The 26,096-nt window shown below is 39.2% G+C and overlaps 1 protein-coding gene across 4 annotated transcripts in view; it reads right to left on the reverse strand.

The window, feature by feature from the left end:
- The window catches only part of Arhgef12 (Rho guanine nucleotide exchange factor 12), a 134,127-nt gene that overhangs the window by 20,084 nt on the left and 87,947 nt on the right, over positions 1-26,096 (reverse strand). For all 4 annotated transcript variants that reach the window (XM_048417103.3, XM_048417102.3, XM_048417100.3 and 1 more), the window contains 17 exons: positions 22,225-22,299; positions 20,211-20,309; positions 17,982-18,092; positions 17,679-17,777; positions 13,979-14,021; positions 13,586-13,691; positions 12,857-12,994; positions 12,311-12,343; positions 11,933-12,047; positions 11,082-11,187; positions 9,357-9,569; positions 5,758-5,890; positions 5,440-5,475; positions 4,803-4,957; positions 3,378-3,524; positions 2,349-2,434; positions 985-1,110 (listed from right to left, as the gene is read on the reverse strand). In XM_048417103.3, coding sequence (XP_048273060.3) covers positions 985-1,110; positions 2,349-2,434; positions 3,378-3,524; positions 4,803-4,957; positions 5,440-5,475; positions 5,758-5,890; positions 9,357-9,569; positions 11,082-11,187; positions 11,933-12,047; positions 12,311-12,343; positions 12,857-12,994; positions 13,586-13,691; positions 13,979-14,021; positions 17,679-17,777; positions 17,982-18,092; positions 20,211-20,309; positions 22,225-22,299 — 1,821 coding nt within the window. The remainder of the gene's footprint in view (positions 1-984; positions 1,111-2,348; positions 2,435-3,377; positions 3,525-4,802; positions 4,958-5,439; positions 5,476-5,757; positions 5,891-9,356; positions 9,570-11,081; positions 11,188-11,932; positions 12,048-12,310; positions 12,344-12,856; positions 12,995-13,585; positions 13,692-13,978; positions 14,022-17,678; positions 17,778-17,981; positions 18,093-20,210; positions 20,310-22,224; positions 22,300-26,096) is intronic.

A 26,096-nucleotide genomic window follows, 5' to 3' on the forward strand; every position in this document is an offset into this window, starting at 1 on the left:
ACCACCACTGGGCTTAGAGGAGCTTCAGGTGAGACTGCAATTCAATTGCACACTTTGATAAAATACACAGGAGAGGATCCTGTTAAACTGTAGCCATACTCTTAAACTACAAAGGCCACGACTGCCACTTAACAATGCAGCAAAACAAAATGAATGTATTGTGCTCAAATAGCTTTATAAATCAGGCAGGTGGATGGAAAAGGCCTGGGAACCACAATTCCAGACTCTTACCTATTCCTGTCCCTACTTCAGCACTGCTGAAATCTTCCCGAGCTTCATAAAAACCCATCTCAAACTTGAACAATAAGCTAAATGAATATGAGCCAGGCCTGGTGGCACAGGCCTGTAAACTCAAGGCCAGTATGAGCTACAGAGCAATGAGCAATGTAATGAACCTGGGCAATTTAATAAGCCCTTACCTCAAAAGACTATAAAAAGGGCTAGGCACATAGATCACTGGAAAATGCCCAAAGAACAACTGAATATGGCTTTTTCCTAATTAAAACTGCTATGGCAAAGTGGATATTTATGTCAAATATTTCAGTCTTCATATGTGTTTTTTTTATTATTCATTATTCCCAAATCATCCTTATTCCTTTAGGAAGTAATTTAGGAAGTCATGTAAAGCTTTTTTTAAAATGTCAATATATTGGGTGGGGCTGGAGAGAGAGCTCAGCAGTTAAGAGTACTGGCTGCTCTTCCAGAGGACCCAGGTATGATTTCTAGCACCCACATGGCAGCAACTCATAGCTATCTGTACCTCCAGCCTCAGGGGATTTAATGGCCTCTTTTGGTCTCTGAGGATGATGCATATACTTGGTAGGAAAAACATCCATATTCATAAAATAAAAACATAAATGAAGGGGAAAAATTAATGCTAATCTAGATGAAACATTGTAAGCCAGAATTCTTTAAGTTTATTCTATAATTGATACAAAATTTGTGACTTTTTTGGAGGGGAGGCACATAACTTGCTCAACTTACCTGCACAAAAGTCTGGAATCGAGAATCCTTTTTCTGACGAGACTTGATCATTTCCAGAGCAAAAGGCTGGTTACTGCAGAATGTAGCAGCAGCATGTTTCAACTTCTCTTCCCCTGGGCCACTGAACTGTGCCAAGAAAGCAAAAAAAAAAAAAAAAAAAAAAAAAAAGGCCAAGTAAGATGAGAGACGACTGCAATCCTTTAGACATTCCAGGAAGCATTCTCAAAGGACAAGAGACAAACCTCTGTACGTATATGCAATATCAATGATGCCCAGTCCTAGTTGGTATACCTACAATATAACACCTACACCAAAGGATCAGAGAATGAAGGTGGGGGAACAGATTATAAGAGAATCAGAACACCTACTACTAAACATAGTCTTTTAGACATCAAAGGGATGCTGTATCCACAAAAATCTCAACAACATTATTACCTAAACAATACATACATAATAACACTACCAGTTGACAGGCCAAGTCAGATAGGGGAAATGTCATAAAGCCCCTACCCTAAATGAAGAGCTATGGACAATCAACGGCTACTGAGACAGGGAGAATCTGTTTGCTTCAAGTATAAGACTCTTAAAGCTTTATCCAATTCCAAGTGTTCATCCCAAACACATGAAAGAGTAACATTAAATGGGCTCAGTAGGTTAGTGTGTGTGCACGTGCATGTGTTCCTGAGAGAGAAAAAGAGGGTGTAGGTAACAAAATCATTATAAAAGGAGTCATGAATTTGAGAGGAAGTAGGGGAAGACATAGGAGTTGGAAATAATGTAAATACAGTACTCACATAGAAAACTCTCAAATTTAAAAACAAAACAAAGTAATAGGAGAGGGGCTGGTGAGATGGCTCAGCAGGTGAAGTGCTTGCCACGACACATGAGTTTGACCTCCAGAACTCACTGGGAAGGAATGAGTCAACTCCCAAGAGGAGCTGTCCACTGACCTCCACATATGCACTACGATACATGCCTGCCTAAGAGATGAGTAAGTTTTAAAGATACAAAAAGAGGAGGTCAAAGCATAGCTCAGAGCTGGCACACAAGCTTAGTATACGTACAAGGCCCTGGCCACAAAGCCAAGCACCACAAAAAGTAGGTAAACCAATAACTGGGAATATTAAATACAAATCTAAAGACCTACTGGTGCTGTTCTTACTTTTAGTTTTTATGATGACTATTTTGTCTTAAATCAACCCTTGAGGCTTTTTGGGATCCTATTCTCTTTGGATGCATACCTTGATCAACCTAGATGTAGTAGGGAAGACCTTGGACTTTCCACTCTATTAGGATTTATTACTTACCCCTAAATTCAATCAAATGTCTGTAAAAGTATTAAAAGAGATTCTCAACTTCCTTACCCAGACAAGCAGATCTTCCCCAATATGATCAATAACAGAGGTCTCATTCCTCTTCCGAACAGCTTTCATTTGCTCATTCAACCCAACTATGGGAGGAAAAAGGAAAGGGAAAAAAAAGTCCATGTTTATTTTAGTCAGAACTACTGGTAGTACTAACTAATGAACTTTTTTAAAATTTTATTTTAATTTTCAGAATAGCATAGCTGCTCCGATCTCCGAAAACATAATATACACACTGCCCTTACACAGCTAGATTCCAAAAGTTCTTCCTGGAAACGGGTCTTAAACCCTGTATTTTAGGAACTAGCATATTGCCTACAGTGCCTACAGTGTGGCTACTTCAAGTATGAATTTACCCTCAAAGTCTCATTCCGTAGCCGAGCTCAGAAAGACCCTGGATGTAAACAATACACTGCATGTCGCTGAAATCTAAAATTGCCCACAAAAGGCATTGCTTTGGTGGACAACTGATAAGTTCTTTGACCAAGAAAGACTGAAAATCAAGGGTCATAGAGAAGCTGTGACTTGCAGAGACAAGAGCGTCTTACCACTACCTGCAGATACAGGTTACTCAACAGGGGCAAGACACAAAAAATGTGTCCTAAGCAACAAAGCTATAACTGTGTCTGAAAATTATCCAACCATGGGATTAATAGTAATCTTATTATTTAAAAAATATATGCATATTATTACATAGAATATATATTTTAAAACTATATATATATATATATACACACACACATACTGTAATAGGACATTTTCAAAAGTAATTATGACTACTCATGTTTTTCACTGTAAGTACTAACTTTAGACAAAAAAAAATCCCAATTTTAATACTTTGTTGATTATGGGGAAAAGATTTAAGATCAAAGACTTGATCATCCCTCTTTGTAGGATGTATTCACATACAATGTCAGATATGCATAAAATTATACTTAACTATCTGTCATGTGTTATAGAGGTACCTTTACAAAGTCATAGTCTTTACTAGAAATATAGATACAATGATCACAAGTCAATTTCTCTTACCATGAAGTTGAAGAATATCTTCCAAGTTTGAAAAAATCTTGCGTAGTTCTGAAGGTGATAGAATTCCTTCTCTGGACACACGCTGATAGAATACTTGGTCAAGAACCTTCAGTGTTCGGACATGAGCTCTTTCAGTGTAGAACAATTCTAGGCAGGAAGGGGAAAGGGAGGCACAGAATGTTGCTTTATTTAGACTAAATATAGCATTTAATTGTTATTAGGCAGCAAATGCATTATATAATAAACTATTTAACATTTAGAAAGGACGGTAGCTTCTAAAAAAAAAAATCACACTGATTCCATGAAATTTTCCTACACAGCAGAATAATGAACAGTATCATCAAAACAATTTTATATTTAAAAGCTAATTAAGTTACCCCCAAATCATCCATTTACAATATGAACTTATCACACCAGAATATAATAAATTCTAATAACATATAGCCTTACGCATTCTTCAGAAGTAGTAGTAGATTTAGTCTTCCATATTTATCCATAAAACCTCATTTCTGGAGTCACACTGTAACTAGCTCAATGTCATCAACAATAATGTATTTATTGAAATCAAATCATAGGGATAGCAGCGGGTACAGCATACATGTCACATACGTGTTACGTACATGTTAGGTTAACTGTGATGCCAACTTGCCACAACTTAGAATCACCTGGGAAAAGAGTCTCAATTGAGTAAATGTAACAGCTTGGTCTGTGAGTGTATCTGGGGTGGGGTTGTCTTGTTAAAAGACGTAGGAAAACCCAATGCATCATGGGCAACACTATTCCCTAGGCAGGAGATCTGGGACCATATAGGGCAGGAGAAGGCTAGCTGAGAACAAGTGAGACGGCACAGGAGCGGTCATCCTCTATGCTCCACTGTAGATGTGATGTGACTGGCTTCTCTGAGTTCCTGCTTCAATTCTCCCTCAATCATGGTTGTGACCTGGAATTCTAAGCCAGTCTTCATTAGAGTATTTGTCACAGCAACATAAATGAAACTATGACAAGAACTAAAGAGCACTGCACCTGGACAATCTAAATCTGACTTTTGCTCTCATTACTCGCTGCCTATTGCTCAACTAATCTCTTAAATTTAGCTTACTCTTGATAATCTATGCCTACGATACAACCTCGAGCAGTTCAGGGCTAGTGTCCTAGTGTTTTGTTTTGTTTTTTTCCCCCAAATTCCATACCTATAATGCTATGGATCTTCAGTATCCTGAAAGTTAAACACCCTTTCCTTTTAGATTATAAATAGTACACTTGTACTGCTTATGTTTAGTGGCTCAAGAATAACCCATCTAGTTTAATTCTGTCTTTATGTAAAACAAAAGGCCAATAGAAAACAAAGCAAATTCAAAGGCTAGGAGATGTGTTTCATTCTAGAAGTCTCAGTGTATATGGCCAACAATGGATGATTAAACTTACCATTAATCACTTCCTGTCTTTTGATCTCAGAAGGTTTCAGTCCCAGTAACACCTCTCTACTAACAAGCTGCTGCCAGTTGGGTGGATCCATCTCCAAGTCATTCTCAAACTGCTCATCCTCACTCTGACTTTCTCCAAAGGCGATGCTGTCAAACCTAAGAAAACAAACAAATAGATGGCAAACTCTGTTTGAGGGCTTCAAGTGGACAACTGAAGACTTGCAAATGTTCTGTGTATGTTCATATGTGTATGGATGCACATACATACGTGTGCATATGCATATGGAGGCCAGAGGTTGGCTTTAGGGGTCTTCCTTCACTTTATTCTTTTTGACATGGCCTTGTCATGCCTGGCTTTTTACATAGGTATTGAGCATCTGAACTGAGGTCCTCATACTTGTGGGGCAAACATTTTACCAGCTGAATTGTTACCCAGCCCTAGGTAGATTTCTGCATCTGATCAGCACTGAGTCCCTCTTACACACAGCTGGTACCTGTGTGTACACTCTGTCACGTGACCTGGTTACTATGACCCTCCTTTATACTCACAGACTATGTAGAGTGCATCTTTCCCTTTAAGACTAGAACCTAGAGAGAAAAGGCTCTATTTCAATGAAAGTTACTTTAGATGTACTTACTTTCTAAAGGGTTTTGGGGTTCCATGTTCTGCCATCCTAAAACAATAGAGGATTAAGAATCACAGGTGAACAAAATAGAGATCAAGAAAGACATATCTAGACAAACTGGGTTAAATCCCAATGATTGGATAAGTAATTCTCCACATACAGGAGTTATTTAACATAAAATAACAGAAAAAATTCAGTAGGATTTAATATTTACTACCAACCAGACATCTTTCAAAACATTATATGATAGAAAGTGCTACCAGATATAAAAAATGATAGTTCAAGGCACTTAAGCGATAGACAAAGCTCTCGAGCTCTCACTGGAATTACCTCTCTACTTCACATTCCTCCTCCTGCACTTGATCTAACAGAGGAGGTGGGAAGTCAAAAACAGTATTGGAGACACGAGGTGTGCTGTCCAAGCAGTCTCCAGGCACCGATGCTTCTCCAACTTGTTTTGATCCTAAAAGGACAAATGCCAGTCACTAACTGTTTAAAATAAAACAGTAACATCAATAACAACAACAACAAAAAACCCATGAATCAATCCCCAGAAAAAGTTAAACTTAATCCGCATTCTATTTAAATAGACTAGATAGAATCAAATATTTAATATATAAAATTCTCCAATGCACTAAAACATAAATGGGAAAACATTTTCTAATTTTATTCACTTATATTTTATGTATGAGTGCTCTGTATATAAACCTGCATGTCAAAGAGAGCATCAGACCTATTATAGATGATTGTGAGCCACCATGTGGTTGCTGGGCATCAAATTCAAGTGCTCTTAACCCTTGAGCTCTCTCTAGCCCCAAGGAAAAAAAAAATTGTTTTGAAATACTATGCAGCCCTTGGTTGGCCTTGAATTCTCAGAGATCTGCCAGCTTCTGCCTTTTGAGCACTGGGAGTAAAGGTATGTGCCACCACACCAGGAAGGAGAATCATTTTTAAAGTATTCTTGTAACCAACAATAAAGAAGAACCCTGACTTCTGCAAGCTCCCTGATTTCCACACACACCCTTTACCTCTGAACTATTGCCTATTGGTAGATTTTGGGAGAGGTGGAATCATTGTCTTCAGGTATATAATGTCTGCTGAGCTGCCCAGGCCCAACAGATAGCTCTAAGCCATGATCATCCAGGTGACCCTGGTGCGAGAGAATTGTCTGTATTCTGTCAATCATGTTTTAAATAAACGCTGATTGGCCAGGCAGGAAGTATAGGCGGGTCAACTAGACAGGAAGTAGAGGCAGGGCAATAAGAACAGGAGACACCGAGAAGCAAGATGTAACCTGCCCAGCTGAGAAAGTTACTGAGCCATGTGGCTAGCATAGATAAGAACAATGAGTTAATATAAGCTACAAGAGCTAATAAGTAGCCTGATGGGCCAATCAGTTTTATAACTTATGGAGATCTCTGTGTGATTTTCTTTGGGATTTGCCAGCTGTGGGGTACCAGGAGGGACAGAAACCCCAACAAGCTGGCCCTCATGTTACATGATTAAGCTTGAGTCATAAAACAAAATGAGTAGACATAACGAGAGATGTGGGAAGGGGAGAGGGAGGGAGAGAGGTAGGAAGTAAGAGTGGTCAGTATGCAAGGCATATATAAATAAAATTATAAAAATTAATGAAAATTAGTTTTAAAAAAAATCAAGGCAAGACAAGGCATCATGTCAGCTGAGAAACTGTAATGAGGAGCAGTTTTCTCTCACTTAACTTTTCTCATTTCTATTACCAACCATTAGAGTGGAACAATTACAAATAATACTTTCTCTTGATTTATCATCTATCTATACATAGTATCTCCTTCTGTAGGGATTCTTCTCAGATTTCTGCCTTCCCTTTCTGCCACTCCCAATATCTAATAGATATGCTATTACTAATTGGTTTATGAGGCACTATAGAAATTCTCAGAAGTCAATTAGTAACAAATCCAAATATGGATTCATTTTATTCCATCCAGGAGAATGTTAACTCTCTTGTTTATCAGGTTAGGGATTTAGTGCCCATATAGCTCCTTCTCGTATTCTTACATCTCTGATCTGTGGTCACAATGCAATATCTATTCTATATTTTGCCTAGTAGGATGATTCTAAGTGTCTGAAAACCAATCAAATATGTTTTCATTGCTATGACCATGCATCTATTGTCAAATACAACCTACAGCATACATGCATACTGTTCCTGTCAAGTTAAGAAACTGGTTTGAACAGTTTCTTTCTTATTGCCCCCAATTATGCAACTCCGTGGCCACGTAACACAGAGTGCTTAGTATACTAAATCTCACATTCCATCAGCTGCTTCATGATCAGGACACTTGTCTTGTTTCCTTTTTTAATTAAAAGCATTTATTTATTTTGTGCATGTGTGTGCAAGTCAGAAGCCAACTTGCAGAAGTTTCTTCTCTCATTCAACCACTTGGGGTCTAGCGATCTAGCTCACGTTGCCAGGCTTGATGGCAAGCACCTTACCTGCTGAGCCATCTTACCAGCCCTCACTTTGTTAGAGAGATAGGGTCTCACTATTTAGCCCAAACTGGCCTGCAACTTGCAACCCATGTCCCAAGTTCTAGAAGTAGATCCATGTGCCAATACATCCAGTTTTTTTCATGTTTCAAGTATGACTTACTTTCCTAAACAATTGTTTTTCCTTGCACTCCTAAATCTTTTCTATGATTGGCAAAGCAAAATAATTTTATCAAGTCTCAATTTTTTCTCCTTCTGCTACCTCATACTACCAACTGCTTAAAGACTCTCTTTCACTTTTTGTGTGTAGTGTATGTGTGAGTATGTGTCCCTATGTGTACCTGTATGTGGAGACTACAGAACAACACTGCGCATCTTCCTTGATAGTTCTCCATCTTCTATTTTTGAGAGAGGATCTCTCAATGAACTAAGAAATTACCTACTAGCTAGACTGGCTAGCTAGTGAGCTTTAAGGATTCATCTGTCTGCACCCCCGCCCCCACCCCGCCCCGCCCCGGACACACTGGAGATGTGCCCTGCTACATCCAGCTTCTATGTGGCTGCCGCAGACCCTAATCCTGTCCTCACGCTCTCACAACAGCAACTGACTGACTAAACCATCTCCCCGCCCCCATCTCCTTCCTATTCCTGGCTTGCGATGTTGAGCTCTGATCTGGAGCCATGGCTCCCTGGCCTGTGACCTGTCACTGCCTTCTGCTGCTGTCTCCCTTATCCAATGACTTACTTTCTGCTTTTTCTCTCATCTTGCAGAAGTATAGCCTCAAACAATGTTCAAGGACTGAGGAGTTTTAGGTAAACTTTAGATTATTACACATCTGAAAATGTCTTTATCCATTCTTCCTACTCGGCAGATAATTTAGGATACACAACTCAAAGTAGAAGACATTTCCTTGCAGAAAGCCCTGTCCTCTTCTATTCCATCACTCACTGTTACAAGGAGTAGTGTGATGCGACACCATCCTCATTTCTAACTCTTACAAGTCTTCAAGATGTCCTCATCATTAGCTGACACACAACAGTGGCTGGTTTTTGTTTATGAACAGGGTCCCACTATGAACCCCTGGCTGATCTTGAACTTGTGATCCTTCTTCTGAGGACTAAGACTCTAGGTTTACTACAACATGTGAATTTTTAATTTTGTGACTTTCTGTGTGCAACTTATAAGCTTCAAATCGCATGCATCTGTGCATCACTAATGTGTGACAGCCCCAGGACAAAACTAACACCTCAAGAGTTCAGTGAGTGTCGTTTTGTTGTTTTCATTTTTTGAAAACTACAAACTATCATTCAGCATATGTTCTTCGCAGACACTAAATTATTTAAATCAAAGTAAACTGGGATTCAGTTTCAATTAAAATACTCTGTCTCTCCAGTGTTTGCTCAGTGTGCTTGCATCCAAATCTTGACCCCAAGTTAGGCTGAACTACAGCAAGACTCACCTGCATCATGTTCTTTTCCTCCCTCTTGGGAAAGAGCAGCTCCCGAAGTGGCAGAGGACATTGTACTGGCAGGCAGGTATCCAGTGTCTATTCCTTCATTGGCTAATCCACTCTGACGGAACTTGGCAGGGTCCTGAGGCTCAGGACTCACAGACGAGGGTGCAGATAAGTGCTTTGGGTGGCGTAGTTTCTGTATCTCCATGGCCCTGCCAACTAAACAGAAAGCCATGGTTAGCAGCCCGTGTCACCGGTGAATCAGCTTAGAGATGAGAGAAAGGGGTGGATGAAAATATCTGAAAAAGGGTCTGCAATTTTTACACATGGCAAGGGACAGACACAGAGCAGGAGATAGAAAGATGGGGAGATGAAAGAAAGATAAAGGGGTAAAGGAAAAAGAAAGTAGATGAGAAAAACTAAGAGGGGTGGTGCAGGGGAAGAAAGGATATAAAAGGAGGAGCCAGAGAGAGTAGCGGTAGTGAAGGCTTCCCTCTACTTCACAATGTCACCATAATAAGGGGTCAAAGACCATCCTGCTCACTACTCTTGTTCACACTAGGTACTTCCAGAAACTACAGACACTCAGGTGCCTTCTGCTACTTTACACATTCTCACAGGGTTCTGTAAACCCCAAATTTAAGTTCATCCCCGAAACTCTTTTAGCATCCTTCAGTCAAGGTCCACGATCCTTTCTGAGACAAATCCAGTATGTAGGACAAGTTAGCAGACCACAGATCCATCTGTCTCTGGCATGAAGTCAGGTCAGCAACTGTGAAATCCTCCCATCTCCTCTCCCTCTCTCTGAAGACTTCATCTACCTGCCACAACTTCCCCATCTGTGCTCCTGGCATTTTGCATGACTCCTCATGGTCCGGAGATGTGTCATCCCAGCATGCCAGGATCTCCAAATGTACAGTATGGCCTGGCTACCTCCCCACAGTGCCACACTTCTATCTCTGCTGCAGTCCTGTCTACTGGCCTCATCTCTCTCTCTCTCTCTCTCTCTCTCTCTCTCTCTCTCTCTCTGAAGATGGAAGTGACAGGACATTGGAAAAAACATACTGGACAGGCAGAAACTATAAAAGTGCAAAGAATGAGTAACAGTAAATACAAAGAGATAAAATGAGTTATGGTGGAGGTGTGTGTGTATCCCCGTGTCCACGTATGCAGGTGGACATGTGTGTGTAAGTCTGAATGTGTAGAGGCCAGATGACAACTCTAGGTGTCATTTCCATTCCTCAGTCAAGGTCCACGCTCCTTTCTGAGACAAACTCAGTAAACAGGCCAGGCTGGCAGGCCAGGAATCCATTTGTCTCTGGCTCCCCAGTGGTGGTGTCACAGATACAAGCCACCACATTAGGCCTTTTTATTTATTTATTTATTTTTCTTTTTTTTTACCCTCAACATTGGGTCTATAGAACTAGCTCCCTAGCCCAAAACTTTTTTCCCCTCAAATTTAACCAACATAACGCAAAAACATAGGCATAAAACCAGAATTAGAAAGTAAGTCATGACAGTCGTGAATGGCACACTGTCACTGATGAAGATGTTTACAACAATTAATACAGCAACACAGGGGAACTTATTTTAAGAATACACTGAAGGGAAGCAAGGCACAGTGGAGCATCAGCAGCATTATCTCCAGAGCAACCACCTCCTGCAATACATCCTGGCCAAATGAACTTCTGAGTAAAGGCAGCAGGAACAATGTTTCAAGTGTCAACATACTTGCACTGTTGTCATGGCGGCTGGGTCTCCTTGGGGGTCCCAAAATGCTGGGGAATCCTCTTCGCTTCCCTTTGTCTTCACCCTCTCTATCTTTCTTCATGCTTTGCTAAATTTGAGGTACAATAAGATAAGAGACATCAAACAGTAAGTTTTGTTGTTGTTGCTTTCAAATTCAGTAATGTGATCTGATGGTTAGTTGCAGGAACTGGTGAAATACAAACTAATAAGCATCACTGGACCTTGGCAAGTCATATGTGAACCTCACACTCAAGATGCCTGTTTTTTATTTTTGCATCTTTTGGTTTGAAACAGCATACGATGTAGTCTAGCCTGGATCCTCTTGCTTGTACCTCCCAAATACTGGTAGTACAGACTGTAACTACCATGCCCAGCTTTCAAAACTTTTCACAGAAACAATACTTTTAGGGGGAAAAAAAAAGGATAATTTTACCAGAAGCTTGTTGACAAAAATTTACATATTTGTCAGGAGACTGTTTTACATTTGTCTATCTACTCATCATTTTCATAATATTTGAAGGCATTGTGCTAAAAACTGCGGACATACTAATGAAGAACATGCTGGCCTTCATAGGTCTTTACAATTTAACAAATATTAAATAAAACCAAAATATTATGAACTGAGACAGGTACCCTGAGGCACAGCACACTGTGTTGTCGATGGCAGGCATATGAACTCTTCACACTACCTAACGATAACAAGCTTCTATGTGTTTCACAAGATTTCTCACTGGATGTCTATTTAGAGAACAAGTTAGACCTATTACTTAGTGTTAATATGCAAGTTTAGTAAACACTATAACCAAACGTTTCTATCATTTTCCCAGCCTTACCTTGATCTTTGGAAGGAAACCAATTCGACCCCGCTTGTGCTCCAAGTTTCGAGGTTCTTTCACTTTTACTCCCAAATGCTTCATGTACATGAGAATCACATACTGCATTGTGGAACTGGAGGAGAAATGATTAAGTAAAATAAGAGTTCTGGTGTGGGAAGAATGGTTAGAAAAAAAGAGATCAAATGATTTCTAGAGCCCCAATGCTGGAAATTAATCAAGGCAGAAACTAAAGATATGCACACAGAAACTGATTTTACCCATGATATTAGAGTGCTAGTCAAACAAAATACAAGCCACCAGAGGGAGCTGACAACCTACAGAAGTTGCTTGCTAAGGTAGATAGAAAATAGCTCTAGTAGGGTAAGATTCTATTACCTCCTTTCTTCTTCCACAGGCTGAGCAGTCATCCTAAAAATAAAAATATTTTAAGATGAAATATATACATCTGAAGATGACCTACAACCCAGGGGCAGAGTGCTTGCCTAGTTCAGTACCATCCCAAAAAAACAAACAAACAAACAAACAAACAAACAAAAAAACCTGAAACAATAGAAAAGAACTAAATGATTTGGGTCACAGCTCCCAGCTCCATCTAGAATAAAATATTGGCAGAACTCTAATCCCCAAAGAACCCACAGGATTTCACAGCTGTGTTGTAGTTTAACATGCTTTACAGCGACAAGTATTTCCAAAGCCTGTGAATTTAGCAGTGCAAGTGTTCACCTGACTTTGATCAAGGATTACAAGTTTGGAGTTATGCATTAGCCAACACTCAAAAGAAAGAAGGCAAGAACTTTAAATTACCAAGAAAAAATCCTGTTTCCAAGTGTTATGACCAATAGCTCTACATGTACAACCTGCCAGACAGTGAGATCTGCTGAAAGCAAAACCAGCATTTCCACACACAGTTCTCTCACTTACAACACTTCTTCAATTTTGGTAACAATCTGTTCTGCACATGCTCGCTCCTTCTCCAGAGTAACTCGGTCCTTGTCTCTCTCCGCATCAAGCTTAGTCAGCTCACTCTCCGCCAAGGTCAGTCCCATGCTACGTTTCTGTCTAAAAGGGTTAGGGGGAAAAATCTCAGCTAGCAGAGAACAAAACATCTCGTTCTAGTTGTCTAGACAGTCCTAGCTACAAGTTTCTAGGACAGGTAGAATGTCATGTTTCCTCGAGACCCCGTCAGATGGGGTTCTAGTGGTGGTCAAAAAAAAAAAAAAAACAAAAAACAAAAAAACACCACATTTCTTGAAGGAACACAGTACAGATATAGCACTGAACTTGACTCCTGAAAGGGCATGAATGGAGACTACGGACTCTTAGCTCTCATCCAACCCTTGATTTCAGATGTCTATTATGTTTAATAACAGGGATAAGACCATATAGTTTACCTAGTAATGAGTGTAGTATTTTATATAACTTTTTCCTATTTAGAACAATAATAAAAATATTGTTTATTTTTGTTTGTTATGGTTTTTGAGACAGGGTTTCTCTATGCAGTCCTGGCTGCCCTGGAACTCTCGCTATAGACCAGGCTGGCCTTGAACTCACAGAGATCCTCCAGTCTCTCTGCCTCCCAAATGCTGGGACTAAAGGTGTATGCCACCTCCATCCAGCAAATTTGTCAAGTTTTATCTAACACAAACTTACCGAAAATCCTCTAAATGCCTCTGAACTTCAGGGTGGACTCTCTCTTGCATAGTTTGAATGTAGTGCCGATGCAGATCCTCAGGAATAAGCTCGGGTCTTCTCTTTTCTGCACAAAGAAAAGAAATGATTTGATCTAAACGCTATGAGATCTGATCCTAATGACACAGAGACATTACACACAGAACTTGACACACCAGACAAGTTACTTAGTGCAGTTAACACACTTCCTGTCAGAATTCAGAGTTCATCTTTTCAATGCAGTAGACTCTCTTTCTGTTGTAATTCATGTGATTTACTCTGTCTAAACAGACTAACAAATATAATATAGGAACAGAAGCAAGTTACATTTCTATGGAGATGTTAATCATCTTGATGTGAGTGTTCCAAACTTACCTAGATCCAGTAAGATTTCCTCGGGAACAGGAACTTTCAGATGCTGAAACAGAAAGCAAAGGAAAGTTAAAACAGTACCACAGACTTTCGTGGTATACAGAAGAACGTGTACAAGTTATGTTTGAAGGTGTGCTTCATAATCCAGCCTCATGCAGTGAAGTGTCATAGTCCTGGACTAGTCTATTAATTAACACAGAAACAAACTCTTTCCCAGTGTTCTACTATGAAGGAAATAGCTATAGTCATTTTACTACACAGCAGAACAAATGCTTCGGTACTACTTCAAATAAATATCTGACATTGGCTTACTAGAAACACTCGTCAATATAATCAGTTATACACTACTTGAAAAATATAAATAAAACCTAAACTATGTGTATACTACACAGGAGAAAGTGACTCATATGTAAGCATGATTTTCATTTCTGAATCTCAATATTATCCAAAAGATCATGCCAGTCTCATAATTTTCTTAGGTGAATGTTTAGAAATCTCAATGTATACTCCCAATGAGGGAGTACTGGATGTCACATTGAGTTTTTAAGTTAAAATCTCTAGTAACCATTTATAGTTCCTGCTGTAGAATGAAGGCAACCATCTTTGGATTAATTTCTTTCTATGCAGGGACTCTCCCAGTAAGAAGCATGTAGACTTTGGTCACATTGTCAGACTGCAATATTCTTCACCCAACAGTCTGAAAGAAAATCTTATTATTTTGTATTCAGAGGAAGTAACTTAGTTCTTATACTTATTTTGTACTTAACACCTATTAAAGTCATATACTTCCAAAATTTAAATAATTGCTGTAAAGATCTGAAGTTTAAATTTGAAAATAAGTCAGTATTAAAGTATTATAAGATGCTTATTTACTTTGTGTGTGTATGTGGTGTGTGCACATGTGGGTGGGTCTGCTTGCCCAGGCATGACTGTGAAGGCCAATGTTAGTCTCCCTATTACTCTCTTTTGAGATAGGGCTCATCACTGAACCTGGTTCTTGCTGATTCCATTGGACTGGCTGGCTGGAGAGCCCCTGGGACCCTTGTCTCCACCTCTTCCCTCTTAGCCCTGGGATGTGCACAGCCATGCATGGCTTTTTTATGTGGATGCAAACATCTAATTCAGGTACTTATACTTGCACAACAAGCACTTAACCCACTGAGTGGGCCATCTCTTTGGCCCCTTATGTTCACTTTAAGAAAAGTGATATGGCAAGACATATTCATGAATGTCTGTAATCCCAAAATTTGGAAATCAAATGGTAGAATCTAGAAGCCCAAGGCCTGCCTGGACTATAATGAGACCCTGTTTCAAGGAAAAGGAAACAGAAACGATGTGAAAAATAGAAAAAAAGAGAAGAGCATTTTTAGCACGAGTGCAAAAAGGACATGTGGGGTGGTGATATAGCTCAGCAACAGAGCCTTTCTTGGCATATCAAGACAAAGATTTAATTCCCAGCAACACAAAATAAAAACTCATATATATGGATATGGATGAAATAATTATGATTTGTCACATAAAAGAAGAATCAGCATGCTAATATGGATTTTTCTTATTCTTTGAGGGTAACAGCAAATGGGCAGATATACAGTATGATGGAGGTAGCCGCTATATCTACTTATTTTCTTTCTCTCCATACTATACCAGCAGTTCTCAACCTGTGGAGGGACGGTGGAGGAATAACCCTTTCACAGGGGTTACATATCAAATATTTACATTATGATTCATAACAGTATCAAAATGACAGTTCTGAAGTAGCAGTGAAAGTAATTTTACAGTTGGGGGTCACCACAAGAGGAGGAACCATGTTAAAAGGGTCACAGCATTAGGAATGTTGAGAACCACTGTTTTACACTCTTTCCAGGAAAACAGCAAGGTCAGGGCTTGGCTGGAAGAATGGCTCGGTGGTTTAAGAGCACTTGCTGATCTTACAGAGGACTAGAGTTCAGCTAAGGGCCTGACCCTCTCTTCTGGAATCCAATCATTGGCACACAGTTGGCATATACCCACACAGACAACAGATATACATGGAAATAAAAAGCAAAGTCTTCAGGTGAGAAAATCCTAGGAGAGGAAGTGATGGAGATTAGAGAGTCTGAAGCAGTCATCTAAAGAAGATCAAATGTAAGGACAAGGGCTGGAAACATGGCAGAGTGCTTATCTAGCACTCAGAAAGCCATGGGTGTCATCTCAGCATCTCATAAAACCAGATATGGTAGCACATGCTTTAATACCTGCAACTGGAAAACAGAGGCAAGAGAGTACGTTTAAGGTCATCTTCAGTGACATACTGAATTCATGACTGGCCTGTAACCCTGTGCAAAAATAACGGGGGTAAATAACAGGAGGGGAGGGATGACTGGAGAGATAGCATGGGGATATGTGACTACAATCTAGCTATGAGGAGGAAGACACAGGAGGATCCCTGGAAATCACTGGTCAGTAAATCTAATCTCAGTTAATCTCTAGTTAATCTCAATGAGCTGAGATTCAGTGAGAAACGTGCTCTCAAAAAATAAGGTGATGAGCCAGGGATACGGTTACACAGTAAGGCACTCAACCAAGCCTAAACCTGAATTTAATCCCTAGGATGCACACTGTGGAAGAAGGGACTCCTGCAGACTGCCCTCTGACCTCCCTGTTCACATCTTAGCACAAGTGTGCCCACACACACAAACAAACCAATAAATAAATTTAATTATAACAAAATAAGGTGAAAGCAGTAGAGAAAGACACCTGATGTTGACCTCCAGCCTCCACATGTACATGCAGATATGTGTGCACACACATACACAAAGGAAACATTTTTTTTGAAGATCAACCAAACAAAAAAAAGTGAAGGGATAAGGACAAGCAATAAGACCATCCAAAGAAATGCTATGAGCTATTATTTACCCTTACTTAGTAATGCTAATGATAAAATTCAGCTTAAAAATAAAAGACTTATAAAATAAACAACCTTACTAGCATTGTGTGTGTGTGTGTGTGTGTGTGTATGCATGTGCACGCACATGTACTATGCATACAAAAGCACATGAATGGAGGTCAAATATTCTCTACCTTACTATTTGTGACAGAATCTCTCACCAAACCCGGAGCTCAAAGGCTTGGCTAGATGGCCAGCAAGGCCCCAGGATCTCCTTGTCTCTGCCTTTGCATGTGGATGTGGGGATCAAACTTGGGTCTTCATGACTTTGTATCAAGCCCTTTAATCACTGAGCCCACTTCCCTAGCATTGCTAATGATAAAAACAAAGTACTATTATCATTGAGTTTAGTGTGTGACCTTTTCAACCACTCTTTAGTTAAATTTGTATCTCTAATGTTCAAGGGGGTCACTCAGAACTCAATTTTCCAAGCATTATCCTTTGGGTCCTAATACATATGTCTATCATTTATATTATCTTCTTTAGTCCCCATTCTAATCATACACATATAAATTTCCAAATATACACGTATACATATATACATACACTCACACATACACATATATATTCCCTAAAATCAATTGTAAAAAGTCATATATCCAAAATTAATTCAAAAATTACTTTTAAGTCAGCCAAGCATAATCAAGAACTGAGATAATAATACGGATGCCTAAAAGCATGATACACTTCAACAGCATGGTTAGGAGACAGGAATCAGGGTCACTAAGACAATGAATGCACTGAAGAAAAGATTCTAGCATTAACTTATTAACTTACTGCAGATCGGTCCAGGAAGAACTGATGAAACTCAAGGAAGACACGCCGAGTCTCCTTGGAGTTGGTCTGCTTATACAGGTCTGAATAGAGATAACAGAGCTGTCATGGAAAAAGAAACGGAAAAAGACACAGTGAAAAAAACACAAAGGGTAGTAATTTAATTAATAACATCTGAAGTATCCTGCATGCCTATCCTTGGATGTTTAGAAAACAAGTCTGTCTATTCATTTTACAGATGAAAAGTTCTCCAGCACATGAATCACTATGTGGAATCTGAATCAGGTGAACTATAAAGTATATTACCAATGTTGCAGGGTCAAACTGTGAAACTACATGGTGCAAGAAAACAGCCAAGTGAGCAGGGCGCGATTTCAGCAGTTCAATGCTCTGGAAACAGCTGCACTGCCCATTGATCTAGAAGAAGAAATGGTTGTATGTCAGTAACTCTTGATAATTAAAAGCTGTACTGTAAGATCAGCTGAACACACCATCAGAACTTCCCTTGGCCTCCTGTTACAGTTTCAGCCTAGAATGTCTCCCACAGGCTCATGTGTTGAGGGCTGAGTGCCCACCTGGAGATGCAGTTGGGAAGTGGTGAGAATTTGAAGAGGTGGCCTTGGTGGAGGACAGAGGTCACTGCAGAGTGTCTCTGAAAGGTCTGTTTTGTCACAGGTCCCTTCCTGCTTCTGTTTCTCTCTCTCTTCATTTTTTCCTGAGTTGTTTTTTATTTTGTGTTTGTTTGTTGTTTTTTTAACCTGTCAACCTGTGTTATTCTGGTTTTGTTCTTGCTATGTACCCTTGGCTGGCCTGAACTCATAAAGCTGTCCAAACTAACAAAATAAGAGTTCTCCTGCCTCTGTCTCCTAAGTGCTGAACATGTGCTATGGGCTTGTTTGTTTGTTTGTTTTTAAATAAAAATTCAGACATGGGAGCTAGAGAGATGACTCAGAGTTAGGAGCACTGGCTGCTCTTGCAGAAGACCTGGGTTCCCAGCACACACATGGTGACTCACAACAGTCTATTAACTCCAATTCAAAGGTTCTGGAGCCTTCTTCCAGCCTCCGCAGGCACTAGGCACACATAAAGTACACAAACACATATGCAGGTCAAACATTCATACACGTAAGATAAAAATAAGCAAATTGAAAATTAAAACCTTCCAGATGTTGGTGCACTCCTCTGTAATCTCAGCACTCCTACAGCAGATGAGGTAGAAGGTAGAGAACTGGCCAGAAACTGCACAGGCAGCACAGTGGCAGAAGCAGTAAGAGAGACCGCCTCAAAACAGTGTGAGGAGAAAACCAACTCCCAAAAGATTTCTCTGACCGATATTTGTGTTGTGTGTCATATGGACACATGTGAATACACATTTCCACATGCATACACAACACTAAATAAATCCTAAATAAATTAAAAGGTGATAATATGCCATGACTGGTTGGGGGTCATTCTAGTAATGCAAGGCCAGTTCAATACTCTAATATTAATCAGCGCAATCTATCTTATTAAGAGAATAAATCAGAAAAAAACAATAAAAATAAATCATCCTAAGTCATTCATCACAACTGAACATTCAGTCAAGATTTAAAGAAGGAAAGAAAGAAAACTCCTGTTAAGCTAGGACTATTCTTCAGCTTATACCTCATAGCCTAATCATGAGCATCTACAAAAACACTTGTCAGTCATATGCTTAAGCATAAAGGACTGAGCATTTTCTGCCTAAGAGGACTTTCTAAGGGAAGGATGCCTCCAAAATGACTAGCCTCCTACAGAAGATCAGCCACACAATAAAGGACAAGAGACAAGAGATACATAAAGTGATTGAAGGAAACAAAGCCACATCTCTAAGAAACAGTGTGAATGTTATATAAAGATTATGAAAGTATTTTTTGTTATTTTTATTTATGAAAATAAACTGAGACAGGATCTCATAAAGTAGTCAATACAGGTTAGATTCAAACCTGTGGTCCTCTTACCTCTTAGGGGCTCCAAAAACTTCTTTGAAAAAACTACTAAGGAGTGGGAATGGTAGTACACACCAGGAATCCCAGCACTTGGAGATGAAGAAACATAGATGAGGGGCTCAAGGCCATCCTCAGCTACACTGAGTGTTTCAGGACAGCCTGGGCTACAGGAGACACTGCCTCAAAAATATTCCTAATATAAAAACTTCCTAAAAATATCCACTGAATTTAGCAAGACCACAGGGTAAAAAGACAAGAATTAGGCTAATCATATTCCTTCCATCAATGAATAACTGGAATTTGTAAAGTTTATTTTCAGGTATCATATTCAGTAACATCCCACCCCCAAAATAAAATATTCAAGTACTCATAAAGTGACCTCATATCTGCAGTCTGTAGAGTTAATTTCTACTATTCAAAGCTAAAATAAGCAACTAACCCATGTCATTTGTTTTTAAGATTTAGCCTCACATCATTAACAAGTTTTATTTCAACTTCCAAAGAATGTTTACCAAATCAGACATCTTAGAAAGTTGATAATTTAGTATTTTATAACAAGTGCCATCACCTGCTCATGTTCAGCACCAAAGTCATCATCCTCTGCCCCAATAATATGAGGTGCTCCACGGGTGGAGGGACTGCCGACGAGCGACTGTGTGTCCTGGAACTTTAGGGAAGAGCAACAAAAAATGATCTGATGATCAAAGGCAAAGACAGAATACAACCAAACTACTGGAAAGAAGAGGCTCACTGGGTCTGGTGGGCTGACACCTCTGAGTAAGACACAATGTAAAACAGATAAGCACATGGCTCACTTCATCAGTAAAGTTCATTTTATTATCTTTTTTGAAGTGCTTTACTTTCAAAGTATCTGTTCTCAAATGTTCAAAGTCAAATGTCCACAAGAGCACTGGCTGCTTTCAGGACAGCAAAGGGTGGGGAAAGGTGGTCAATATTTCCTACGACTAATGAACCATCTGTGCTCACTATACAACTTTGGTTTGTAACATTTTGGTTTCTGTTTGCTTTTTGTTTTTTTTCGGAGACAGGGTTTCTCGGTAGCTTTGGAGTCTGTCCTGAACTTGCTCTATAGACCAGTCCGGCCTTGAACTCACAGAGATCCGCCTGTTTCTATTCCTGTTTCTATTCCTTTAATCTGGGATTAAAGGTGTGTGTCACCACTGCCCAGCGAGTCCTAACATTTTTCATTCACACATGCTTATACCTTGTAATGAACGGACATGAAACTGGGTTACATCTTTTTTCTTTTTTTGTGATACTAGGAATAAAATATAGGGCCTTGGTCATTCTAGGGAATGGTCCAATCCCTACTTGATCTCTATTCAAAAATTGCTTTTATTTTCTCTAACCTCAAATTTTAAAATTTTAAAATCTAAGTGAAACAATAGACATTTATTTTCAACAATGGCCAAGTTTTCATTTTGTAACTTAACTGATGTCTCTTGACTACGCAGAACATGTTGCTAATAATATCACAAAATTCTGTTAAGTCTTTTACAATAAAACTTTAAGTACATTTATTAAAAACTAAAGTCATAGGGCTGGAAAGATGACTCAGCAGTTAACGAGTACGTTCTGTTCTTGCAGAAGATTTGGGTTCAGGTTTTGTATCCACATTTGTAGGGGGTTCTGATGCCCTCTTCTGGCCACGTGCAGGCACTGCACATACGTGCACAGAAATACAAGCAGGCAAAACACCAAAACATTTAAAATATCAAAAAAAATCATAATGCCAAAGCATCCAGTTGCATGTAAAATCCAGGGCCACTGGGAACTCAGAAAGTAAATACACTTAACACACAGCCTAGAACTTGAGTGTGGAAAGGTGGAAGGATATACTGATTCGACATCATACACGTATACAAGACAAATGAGTATTTTTAATCTTATTAAAGTTTGAAAATCCAGCAATTGCACATCTAAGTAGATACCCCAAAGGGCTGGAAGAATCACAAAGGTACATGAGTGAGCACATACATGAGAGGGGTTTAAATTCCTTACGTCTATATATTACATTCTGCTTAATATATGCACCAAGAGGATACAGGAGAAGAGTATCATTTAGTCCTAAAAGAAAAGACAATTCTGGCACATGCTCCAACAAGGACAAACTTGAAGACATCATGCTACTTGATATAAGCTAGTCACAAAAGAAAAAATATGATGCGATTCTGTCACGAAAGCAGAAAGTATGGTGACTGCCAGGGCTGAGGACAGCAGATACAGGGATTGAACATTCAACGGACACCAAATTTTAGCGGAGGAAGACAAAGAACTCTTATAAAGTGGTGATAGTTGCAAAACAATATGAATATCCTTATTTTTATATTTTAAAACTAGTTAAAGGTAAACTTTATGATATATTATGTCATAACAACACATTAATAATGCTATGAACTTCTTTCCTACTTATTCCAGTCTTTCCACACCCTCCCTCCTTCCTAGCACTGCTCAGCTATGACGCACTTGCCAGCAGGTGCGCATGCTGTATTCACTCCCCAAACATGAAACTGAAAAACAAAAAGCAAAGACAACACACACTGCACAGATGTCATACTCACAGTGTCCTGAATTCCTTCAGTTTTCTCTGGGGTTTCCTCTAGATAAATTCTTTCTTTCAGACTACTCTTGGGACTCTAATGAAAAGAGAACATATACACACATATATCAATTCATTTCAGTAAGCAACAAATGAAAGTGAGTAAGGGAGAACGTTCCGCACTGCTGATGTGTATTTAAAACTAAGCATCCTTCATACACTATGTGCCTGTTATTCTTATTCTGCCTCTAGTCAGTCACTTATTCTGTCAGCTTTTCCATTTAATACTGAAAACAATACAGGACCACTGAAACTGTTTCATCTAATCTTCAGCCTGGAAGCAACTTACCTTGTTCATGATTATGAACATATTCCATACCTCAAACTTATTATTTCAAATAAAACTCTAACTTTATCATCTTTATTAGCCTATACCTTATCAAACTATCTCTAGCTCTCTCCCAGTGACCAAAATCAGATTATTCACATTGGTACTGATGGCTCACATTAGCAACTGTAAGTTCAAAAATATTACAACCATAGTCGTACAACCCTCACTGGTCAACTTCAGAATTTCTTAAGAATTTGGACTCTCTGAAAAAAGTCAAGGAGAAGTGTTTATCCTGCATGCAATGTAGTCATTCCCTCAAACAGAAATGTCCCTCCTGGGGGAAGCCAGGACTGAGGAGGTTCGGGAAACTCAGGACGGTCTGTGTGTGAGGACAGTATCAGCAAAACCAGATTGCTGGGACACAAGCATAGCTCTTTGTAGTGTCGCTGCTTGCAAGCCGTGCAGAGGACTGCCACAATGCAGGTTTCTTGAGTCATCAAGAAAGCAGGGGTAGGCTTATTTGGTGATGCAACCGCCTGACTCACCCAATGGTCAATACGCTGATTCACCAAGCAAGTCTCATAAGGCTTGCCTCTGCCTCTCTGTATGGGGTGATATAAACAGTGTCCCCAGGAAAGTATCACAATGTTGCATTTTTACACAAGCTACATTTTAGGGTTAACTAATCTTTCAGCTACTACATATAGAAAAGAAACAAACTATGCTTTTGAAAGACCTAACTAATCAAAGGATCTAGGCATTTTGACCCTAGAAGGGATGTAAAAACAAAATTATACAGCAGACTAATAGGGAACTTTATAATTAAAAAAAAAATCAAGCATTAACACCTTAAACAGCCACTCACCTCCTGGTGTGACGGGATGGGAGGCATCCAGTACTACCCATGAATTGCTTCTACTAAACAATAACTACTAAACCTTAATCTGACCGAGACTCTAGCTCTAACTAGAAGTTTTCAGGAAACAAAGATAGGGGAACAAGTTATAAAACACCATGAAAAGATAGTCAGAAAGTGGACTATTTAACTGGATATATGACCCAATTTATTTCAAACAAAATATATCAAGAAAAAGAAGGGAGGGGAAGGGAGAGGGAGAGGAGAAGGGAGGGAAACGAAAGGAGGTGATGAATTACATTTTACCCAAAGGCTATAAAGACCTTGCTGGGATCTTGATTCAAATCAACAAACTAGAACTGGAGCTGTATTAATGAGAGACTCAAGCATTATAGTCCTGGGTTTGATCCTGAGCACCACAAAACAAACCAAATAAACAAAATACAAACAGATTCTTATAGGACAATTAGGGTAATCCAACTATATGTGAGAAAGTGTTAATTCATAAGGTTTGATAGTACTGAAGTTCTGTTTTAGAGTATCACACCTCTTAAAGCCATATTAACGAAATAGTCTGAGATGTGAAGATCCAGAGGCACAGACAGCAATTTTGAGCTGAGACTGGATTATGAGGGTGTGATGGGGCTCATTTTACTTTCTATTTTTAAATACATCTGACAACTTTTTACCTTTACTAAAGGTTTATGATTAAAATACTTGCAAATAAGAAAATCATAGAGCAAGATCACCTAGACCCAGAATCTACCCATTTCAATGAACTTCTACACAGTTAGATTAGCCATTATGAAGAACTTTTTGAAATAAATTTAAAAAAAAAATGAAAACAGGGAACTAGGAAGATGGCTCAGACGTTAAGATGGCTGGCTGTTCTTCCAGAGGACCTGAGTTCAATTCCTGGCAACCACATGGTGGCCCACTACCATCTTTAATGAGATCTGGTGCCCTCCTCTGGTGGGCAGGCATATATGATGCAGGCAGAACTGTATGCATAATAAATAAATAAATCTTTAAAAATAAAGAAAGAAAGAAAACAGAAACAGATACTCTGAATTGCAGATGGCACGTAAGTCATGTCTGAGGAAACTAGTTTGTGACATTCTTTTAAGCCCTCACCAAACTGAGCAATAGTGGGATTTTTAAAATCACAAGCATTATTAGCAGGAGATTATTTTATAAAACTGAGAAGAGGGTTGGGGAGACGACTCCAGTGAAGTGCTTGCTCCATACCCATTCCACCAGCCCAGCAGCCATAGAAAAGCTGAGCAAAGATGACTGTAAACCTGGTCCTGGAATGCAAGACAGACAGATCCTAGGAGCTCACTGGCTCACCAGGCGAACCAGCTGGTAAGATCCAGGTTCAGTGAAAGACTTGTCTCAAAAAATAAGATGGATGGCAATACGAGAAAGACCTGACTTCTGACTTTTTTGCACCCAAATGCACAAATGAATGTGTTCCCACCAGACAGAAAGACAGATACAGGGGCACACACACACACACACACACACACACACAGAACAAATTTTACAAACCAAAAATGCTAACTCAGAAGACTAATCTCTCCACACTTATTGTGGTACAGTTCAAAGGAACATGGAAATTCATAAGCTGCTTTTAGTCTCAACGTGTCAGTTTAAATTAAACAAATTTGTGGGAATTACACAAGTTTGCTATGTGTTCAGCAGGTAACTCTGAACTACGTTATTTCTCAGGGTTTTCACAATTTTTATCTGTTTGTTTCTAGTTTCTTTATATAATGGTTGTACTACTTAAGATATTGTGAGAATAAAAAGAGTATCTCATATCTCAAATCATTAGTATAATCTCTGGCACAGAGTAGGCATTCACTAAATGGTAACTGTTAACCATTCAACACACATCTTTTAAATTCCTATTAAGCCAGTCTCCTTCTTACAGATATCCTCCCCACACCATTTCCATCTCTTTATCCCAATTTGTTTCCTACACTGACATTTCTGATAGTGCTTCTTGACTATATATACATAATAAAGCCTAAATATTTTAGTAACACATTTTACTACTTGTCCTGGCTAGTTTTAGGTCAACTTGACACAAGCTAGAGTCATCTGAGAGAAAGAAACATCGATGGAGAAAATGCCTCCATAAGATCAAGCTGCAAGCAAGTCTACAGGGTATTTTTTTTTAACTAGTGATTGATAGGAGAGGGCCCAGGCCATTGTCGGTGGTGCCATTCCTGGGCTAGTAGTTTTGGGGGTCTGTAAGAGACCTGAGCAAGCAATGAGCAAGCCAGTAAAAAAAACCCCACCCTTTCTATGGTGTCTGCATCAGCTCTTGTCTCCAGATTCTGGCCCTGTTTGAGTTCCTAGACTGACTCCCTTCAGTAATAAATGATGATATGAAGTGTAAGCCAAATAAACTCTTTCTTCCCCAACTTGCCTTTTAATCACAATGTTTCAACACAGCAAAAGCAATCCTAACTAGGACACTATTTATTCTAATTCTTACCAATTACATGTCAGAATTAATTTGTTGTAATGCCTAATTCTACACTCATCAATTAACTCCATTTTATAAAGCTGTATTTGAAAAGCACAGATTTTGACTGTAACATTTCCTTAAATACAAAATAAAATTCCAATTTCTCATCCATACCACTTGCTCTGAATGTCCACACAGTGGTTAACAGCAGATAATCATACGGAGGGC

This window comes from Myodes glareolus, chromosome 4 (genome assembly GCF_982192425.1).
Source record: "Myodes glareolus chromosome 4, mMyoGla1.1, whole genome shotgun sequence".
NCBI lineage: Eukaryota > Metazoa > Chordata > Mammalia > Rodentia > Cricetidae > Myodes > Myodes glareolus.